Here is an 8,828-nt window from a genome sequence, read left to right on the forward strand (position 1 = left end):
TGTGTGTGTGTGTGTGTGTGTGTGTGTGTGTGTGTGTGTGTGTGTGTGTGTGTGTGTGCGTGCTGAGGATTCAATGGGTGTGTGTGTGTGTGTGTGTGTGTGTGTGTGTGTGAAGTGAATGATGTAATAGGAAAGGTTACCCCATTTTTTCCTTCCTCAGTCTGTCCTCTGTGGCTCTCATGGTCCTTGGAGCAGTAACCACACTCTGGGCCAAGGCTACAGGCACAGGAATCTAGATTTTAATAAATAAATAACCTAACACACAGGGTGAGCACGGTGAGCAGCTCTGATCAGAGAAGCAGCTTGCTGGGTTCTTTCTTGGATAGTAGTGGAGAAATGGCTTGGAGTTCTACTCCTTAAAACTTCTGGCTTGAGTTACAGGAACTTAATACCTGGAGGGAAAAAGAAAGACAAGAGGGTGATGTTATCAGCTAGTGGGGATGCTGGAACACGAAGAGCCTGCCTAAAGGTGTAGCCAAGAAGCAGAAGTCCTTCTGGAGTGTAGATAATTGTGGCCCCTTTTCACATCTGTGAAAAGGGGCCAATACATCTTGGGAAGGGGAATATCCCTTAAATGTTTGAGGAAGGTTTCAAAGAATTCTTTGGAGGTAAACTGAGGAGGAGTCAGTTTACTTTCCTGAGTTCATATAAATGTATATGGTGAGGGATGCAAAGATCAATTCCAGTGCAGGAAGCTCTTCACCACCTAGGCTTTCCTGATTTCTGGGGAGCTCAAGGCACCTGTAGTAATTAGGCTTGAAGGGCCCATTCTTATTGAGTCCCAGATACTTGGCCTGTTCATCTGTCAGCTCTGTCAGGTGGGCATCGAAGGTGGGTAGGTGTAGACTCGCCACATACTCATCTGGAAGAGACCACAGAAGCCCATTTATAAGTATTCATCCCTCCTATCTGGCTGTTCTCCACTCCCCAGGTAAGGATTTAAACATTTGAAAAACACCTTCAGATTCCTGGAGCAGAGTGAAACATGCTTAACTTTTGCTTATTGGCCCTCAATTCTAAGGAATGGTTGCCTTCAGCTTCAAGCCCAATGCCTTTCAAAGCTGTAACATCTCTTCCTTACCATCTCTTTCAGCCTTGAACCTTTCCTTCTCTCCAGGAAGGTGAGAGATGAAAGAAGCAATAATCCTTAGGGATAATCCAAAAGAATGGGCTAGTGAGGGGACTGAAAAATGGAAAGCTCCAACCTTAATTATGCCTTGGATGCTTACTTTGGGTCAAGGAGAAAAGCTAACACCTAGGAAAATTAGAAAGTATCAACTGAAAGGGATACTAGTTTCCTTTGCTTTTAGTTTTTTTGAAACAGGGTCTTGCTATGTAGTCTAAGGTTGCCTTCAACTCACTATGGAGCCAAGGCTGGGGCTAGCCTTGAACTTGTGGTGATCTTCCTGCCTCAGCCTTCTCAGTATTCAGATAACAGGCATGTGCCACCTTTCCCAACTCTGCTTTTATTTATTTTATTTATTTATTTTTTGTGTGGTACCAGGGAATCGAACTTGGGCCCTTGTGCTTGCAAGTCAGGCAGCGGAACCACTGAGCTAAATCCCTGGCTCAACTCTGCTTTTAGTACTCTTCCTTCTTGTGTATTTCTGTTTATAGTCTATTATCTGAATACATTGTACTTACTCATAATATTAAAAATATTCTTGGGCCAGGGATTTAGCTCAGTGGTTCAGTGGCCTGCCTCGCAAGCGCAAGGACCTGAGTTCGATCCCTGGTACCACACACACACACACACACACACACACACACACACACACACACAAATGTTATATAGTTGTTTGGTCTCCTCAACTTCATTATATATCTAATCAGAATACGGACTGTTTATTGTAGATCCTTTTAAACCGTCCATTAAAGAGAAAATATAACAACTTCTAACAGTTGCTAAAATAAAACCAGAAGTTGATTTATTCCTGACTTTTGCCTGAGGGGTCTATAAACACACTGTACCATTCAGTGTGTGTGTGTGTGTGTGTGTGTGTGTGTGTGTGTGTTTGGGGACCAGGGATCAAACTCAGGACCTCATGCTTTCAAGGCAGGTGCAATGTCACTAAGCGAAAGCCCCTGTCCTAGGGACTTTAAAGTTTTAAGACAGTTTAATGTTTCTCTTATACCATTATGCACAAAACTAAACTCTTAATAGGAGCTACTCCTAATGCCTTTGGCCAGAAGCAACTGGGCTACCATTGGAAGGTGTAGTTTGAAAGTCAGGGCTATTTAACAGCCTAGAATTGGAATAAATCAGATGCCACAAGGTAGGAGATGATTTCTTTCTTTTGGGGGAATCTTTTTTGTTTTTGGGATTCTTGCATACAATATACTTTTAAGAGAGAAATTCAAAATTCAGAGGCAGGTAAGCTAAGTCACAGCAAAATAAGAAATTCACTATGGCAACCCATGTGGAAAATGGGATAAATTAACTGTGAATGGGACCTAGGAATCCTATCTCCTATTATATAAGATAAAGATATCCTTATTTTTTACTCCCTAAGCTTCCTTTAGCCCTGGATTCTGAACTACTTTGGTAAGAATGAGGAAAAAAAGAGTGCATGCTTACCCATTTTCTTAGGTAACAGGTAGACATCCTGCTTATAGCGACCCTCAGGAGCATTATAGAGCTCTATCAAGGCGAGAGCCTGAAAGGCAGAGAGGTGGATACTGACACAGCGTTCACAGCAGGCTACCCTGCAGCAAGTGAAACACTGTCCACTCTGTTCTACTCCAGAGGCCTTACCTGAGTAGTTGCAGTGATTGAGAGCACAAATGTAGGCACTGTGGAGCAGCTTAGGTTCAGCAGACGGCCCTAGTCATGAAAGGTGAAAACACAGAGGTGTTAGGACACCTGCTGGCCTTTGAGAAGTGAGGGAAGAGCAGAACTGCCACTCTCCAAACCCTTCCCAACATACACTGCTAGATGCAAAGCAGGTTTTCAATAATAGAACTGACAACTTTCCTGTCTTTCTTTTTTTTGAGACAGGGTCTCGCCATGTAGTTCAGGCTGGAATTGAACTCACTATGCTGTCCAGGCTTTGAATTCACAGTGATCCTCCTGCCTCAGCTTCTCAAAAGTGGGATTATAGGCAAGTTGTTTCCATTTCTTGGCAACTATTTTGTTTTTTTTGAAGTGCTTAAAAAATGTTTTATTTAAAATTTATTTTTTGCAAGCGCAAGGTCCCAAGTTTGATCCCCAGGACAAAAACAAAAACAAAACAAAACAAAACAAAAAAACAAAATAAAATTTATTTTAAACTGATACATAAAAACAAAAATTGAACATACAGGGTACCATGTGATGTTTCAATTCACATATATATTATATAATGTTTAAATCAGGTGAGCACATCTATCTCCTTAACGTTTACCATTTCTTTATAGCGAAAATATTAAAAAATGATTTTTGGCTTTTTGAAATATACTGTGCAATGACACTCTTACTTCTATCTAGTACTCACTCATCAACCTCTCTCTTTTTTTTTCCCCTTGGTACTGGGGATTGAACTTAAGACCTTACGCTTGCCAGGTAGGTGTGGTGCCACCTAGCTAAATCCCTATCCCTGATCAACCTCTTATCCCTGCCTCTTTGATATTACCATTCTCAGCCTCTAGTAACCATTATTCTTCTCTCAGCTTCCAAGACATCAAGTTTTTTTTGTGACAGGGTCTCGCTATGTAGCTCAGGCTGACCTGGAACTCATGGTGAAACTCCTACCTCAGCTTCCTGAATGCTGGAACTGTAAGCGTACACCACCATGCCAGGCCTGCATCAACTTTTTTAGGTTCCACATGAGTAAGATCATATTATAGTATTTGTTTTTCCATGCCTGACTTATTTCACTTAGCATAATGATCTATGTTGTTGCAAATGACAGGATCTCATACTTTTTTATGGCTGAATAATATTCTACTGCGTATATATACACTGTCTTTTCTTTATTTTTTTCCCCAGTACCAGGGATCAAACTCAGGACCATGTGCTTGCAAGGCAGGTATGGCGCCACTGAACTAAATCCCCAGCCCTACATCTTTTCTTTACCCTTTCATCAACTGATAGACAACTGAGTTTTTTCCATTTCTTGGTTACCATGAATACTACTACAATAAAATGGGGAGTACAGATGTGTCTCTGACATACTGATTTCATTTCCTTTGGTTATATGCCCAGGAGTGGGACTGCTGGATCATGTGGTAATTCTATTTTTAATTTTTTTTTTCAGTTTTTTAAGGAACCTGCACATATTGTTTTCCATAATGGCTGTACTAATTTACATTCCCATCAACAGAGTGTAAGCATTCCCTTTTCTCCATATACTTGCCAGCATTTGTTATCTCATGTTTTTGATAATGACCATTCTTATGGGGGTTAGATGGTATCTCACTGTAGTTTTAATTCACATTTCCTGGTGATTTGTGGTGACCATATTTTCATATACTTGTTGGTCATTTGTATGTCTTCTTTGGAATTGACTGCTCTTTTTAAAAAATCACTGATAATTCTGGAAAATTTAGTAAAGGTACTAGATAAACGATTTCTGGAGTTATGTAAAAAGGAATAGTCAGTGATGCTGAGGTTTATGCCAGGGAAGCATACATTTCTCCTGAATTAATTTTTAACTCTCTATAGCAAAATATTCTCCTTCTGAGAACTGACATTCTTTTGAAAGACTGTCTTAGACAATGTCTAGTCAAGTCCAGGAGCAGTCTCTCCAGGTTGGGAGGATAGATATCTATGGCTTTATGAAGATGTGATGATTTTTGTTTCTGCCTCAGTTTGGTTCTCCCGAGTGCAACAGCAGCCTTGAATTTTGAGTAGATGATTCAGAAAAAAAGAGATGGAAACTCTCCCTATGCTACCCTTTTCTATTTTGTTTCCTAGGAAGCCTGACTATTGTTTTTGTTAAACCACACAGGCAAAAAAACACTGACGATGCTTGCTTTGTCATCAAAGTTACAAAATGAGAATTCCCAGGCCAACCAGAAATAGTTGCCAGATAGCCAGCTGACATCAATGCTATTAATGCACATTTAATGCTCTCCCCTCCCTTACTCCATGTGAAGAAATAATTCAGTCCCTTTACAAATGTCCTACAATAACTGAGAAGGTAAGATAAGCAAGGAAATTGTGATGAGAACAGTAAGGATAATCAAATCTAATTTTATGGACCCTTAGATAAAGACAGGATATTATTTATATTTTCATTGTTTCTTTACCATAAAAAAAAAATTAGAAAAAAACAATGAAATAAATACGCTGAGCATGGTGGTGCATGCCTGTAATCCCAGCACTTGGAAAGCTGAGGCAGGAGGATCACTTCCAGTTCAAGGCCAGCCTGGGCTGCATAATGAGTTCAAGCTGGCCTGAACTACATAGTGAGACCCTGTCTCAAAAACAAATGAATAAACAAACAACAAAAAATAAAGCAAAACTGACTAAAAATTCAAACTCAAGAAAACTATTATTATACTTCTTATTATTTTGATATCTTTCCCTGAAGAGGTTTTGCAGTAAAAACATGGAGAATTACAGCAACCAGGAATATAGCACTGGGGAAGAGGAGTCTTAAAGGAAAAGCAGTCAAACATTGACACAGAAAAGTATATGGTATGAAAGTAAAAAATAAGTGTAAGGAAGGCCAGGGATTTAGCTCAGTGGTTCCGCCGCCTGCCTCACAAGCACAAGGTCCAAGTTCTATCCCTGGTACAAAAAAAAAAAAAAAAAAAAAAAAAAAAAAAAAAAAAAAAGAAAAGAAAAATAAGGGTCAGGTGTGGTGGTGCACACCTGTAATCCCAGCACTCAGGAGCCTGAGGCAGGAGGATCATTGTAAATTTGAGGTCAGCCTGGAATACACAGTGAGTTCAAGGCTAGCCTGAACTATATATGATACCCTGTCTCAGAAAACCAAAAAAAAAAAAAAAAAAAAAAAAAAATAAAAAAAAAAAAAAAAAAGAAAAGAAAGAAAAAAAAAAAGTGTAAGGGCTGGAGTTGAAATTCACTGGTAGAGCATTTATTTAGCATGTCGAAGGCCCTGGGTTTGCTCTCCAAAACTACAAAACAATAATAATAAATAAAAAACAAAAAATAGTATTAAAAAACAGAACAAGTGTGGGCTAGAAGAGACCAGGGTAGGGAAATATCAATAAAACTACCACATACATAGTTGAATACCCAGTACACATCTGGCTCAGTTTAGGGAAACAGACATTCAAACACAGGGACTCTCTCAGCAAAGACATGATTTTCCCAGAGCTTGCCTAAGATAGTGTGAGTTACAGTCAGGAATACCTACTTGGTGCTTCCTGATTAAACCATCCCACAAATGACATTATCTCTTTGTAAGCATCACTCAAAGTGGCACTGGTTCTATCTGTTAATTCCTTCCACAGTAATAGTCATTATCTGACTCAACCTGGAGAGTGACATGGAGAGACAGGATAATTGGTGAAAAGTGCGGAACCAAAATAGTTTCTTAATTGCTGAATGAAAAGACCTTTCACAATTAGAAGTAAAATCCATCAGTAAGCAGTTAAGCTTGAGCTTAAGAAAAATCTATAGGAAGATAAGGGAACATGAGGAGAAGGAGCTCTGAGCACTGCAGTTTTCCCTTCAGGAGGGCACATCTCTTGCTGGCCTCAGTCTTACCTCGGCCAGTAGGACTATCCTCTTGCCATCAGGCCATATCACATGGTCAACTTGAGATCTCACTCGCTCCCAGGTCAGCTCTGGTGTCCGCAGACTTGCCTGGAACACATACAATAAAAATGTTATTAGCCATGGCAAGACTCATGTTGGTGACAAAGATGGTGAAAGGAGCCATTTCAAGGAGCAACCAACATGCCACATGGAGAATACCTGTCCTGGGTTGATTAGGACTGTTCCATTTCAAGGAATTTAATCTTACGCCCAAGGAATCACTCAGGATGTCATTCCACAACATACACTGTACACCCACTCTCTGCTTGAGCACAGTAAAAGGTGCTATGGGAAATACAAAAAAACCAAAGGCATGGTTTCTGCCTTCAAAAAGCTCACACTTTAGATGGGGACACAAAACAATGCAAATGTGATAGAAAAATACTTAAAGCGACATGCAAACAAGTGCAAATTAAATACAGTGCAAATTGAATATGTAAGTGCTGACGAAACACAGGAAAAAGAAAGATCAGAGCTGAGTGGGATTAGTTGGAGAAGGCCAAATGTCCTAAACAGCATGCTGGGGGGGCCCAGGGCTCTGCCCTCATGTCCCCATGTCCCAAGTTCCACCTTCTCAATGATGGTGTCCACCCTAAGGTAACAGAAGCTTTGTGACCTAAATGCAAATGTGAGGTATCCTTTTACAAAATGCTTAATAGTAGAGTAAAGCTCCTGATGGCTCACCCTCCTTCCATTTCTGTGTATTGTATATTCAGAGAACAAGAGAAAATATGTTAAGTTTATTAACAACAGCAACCAAATAACAGTTACAGGGTGCACACTTAAAACAACTACTTCCTTCTTCCAAAAGGAATGCCTAAAATATAAAGAGAGCTCATATTCCAAAACTACTCATTGGCTCATCTGAAAAACTCAAAAATTCTGCCAAATACTAGTTTTAAGACAAACAAAAATACTTTTAGTTATATAATAATCACTTATTGAGTATATATCATATTCTAAACATTGCAGTAAAGGACACAAAGATAGATAAGACTGTGGATTCTTTTAAGAGCATGAAAATTTATAAATAGGGACAGTTTTGTTTCACTTTTGCATCCTCAAGTTCTACCTAAACATACAATGGGGAGCTCAACTACTGTTTTAGATGTTCTTGGTCCAGTACCAAAACAGGAGGAAAGAAAGATATATAATTATATTTCAGTGTATTCAGAACTGTTCATGGTTTGGATTTTTTTTTTTTTGAGACACAGTCTCACTTTGTAGTTTAGGCTGGCCTCAAATATGCAGTGATATTACTGCCTCAGCCTCCTCAGTGCTAGGATTATATGTGTGTGCCATCCCACCTGACTCGGATCATTTTTTTATTAGAAAGAAGGGAAACTTGAAATTTCTTTTTTTTTAAATTTCTTGAGACATTAAAATTTCATAAAGCAATTCAATCTTCCCAGAGAGCAATTTGATAATAGCTAGGAAAACTTTATATGTATCTATTTTTGGACCAATTAGTTTCACTTTTAGGACTCCTTTAAATACTTGATCAAGTTCAGAATACAAGCATCCAAGAATGTTCAATCTAACATTACTATAATAAAAATATAAATCAAGAAGGGAATGGCTATGTAAAATCTGTATAGCTCCATATACTGGATTATTATGCAATTTAAAAAAGGAAAAAAAAAGTAGAAACTGGTGATGTAGCTCGTGGTCCAAAAGCTTGCCTAGCATACATTGAAGCCCTGGGTTCAATCCCAGAGAACTACCCCCACCCCCAATCTACTTTTTTTTTTTTTTGGTTTTTTGAGACAGGGTCTCACTACGTAGCCCAGGTTGGTCTCAAACTCACATCAACTCTCCTGCCTCAGCCTCCCGAATGCTGGGATTACAGGCATGCGTCCAATCTACATATGTTAACACAAAAACCACTGTTAAGTGGAAAACAGTTGCAGAACAATATAACATAAAGCCAATCTTGTAAATTTTTACTTCTTACTTTAAATATTATCATTTAGCCGGGCGTGGTGGCACACGCCTGTAACCCCAGCACTTGGGAGGCTGAGGCAGGAGGATCACTGTGAGTTCGAGACCAGCCTGGACTACAGAGTGAGTTTTAGGTCAGTCTCAACTACATAGTGAGACCCTGTCTCAAAACCACCCC

The 8,828-nt window shown here is 39.4% G+C and overlaps 1 protein-coding gene across 12 annotated transcripts in view; it reads right to left on the reverse strand.

Annotated features, from left to right (window-relative positions):
* Window positions 1-47: 47 nt before the first annotated feature.
* Window positions 48-8,828, reverse strand: part of Ahcyl2 (adenosylhomocysteinase like 2) — a 186,251-nt gene continuing 177,470 nt past the window's right edge. For all 12 annotated transcript variants that reach the window (XM_010633485.2, XM_010633483.2, XM_019208860.2 and 9 more), the window contains 5 exons: window positions 6,659-6,757; window positions 2,756-2,824; window positions 2,579-2,657; window positions 742-862; window positions 48-392 (listed from right to left, as the gene is read on the reverse strand). In XM_010633485.2, coding sequence (XP_010631787.1) covers window positions 386-392; window positions 742-862; window positions 2,579-2,657; window positions 2,756-2,824; window positions 6,659-6,757 — 375 coding nt within the window. In that variant the 3' untranslated portion in view covers window positions 48-385. The remainder of the gene's footprint in view (window positions 393-741; window positions 863-2,578; window positions 2,658-2,755; window positions 2,825-6,658; window positions 6,758-8,828) is intronic.

Source organism: Fukomys damarensis, unplaced genomic scaffold, assembly GCF_012274545.1.
Source record: "Fukomys damarensis isolate Sample0158 unplaced genomic scaffold, DMR_v1.0_HiC HiC_scaffold_4, whole genome shotgun sequence".
Lineage (NCBI taxonomy): Eukaryota > Metazoa > Chordata > Mammalia > Rodentia > Bathyergidae > Fukomys > Fukomys damarensis.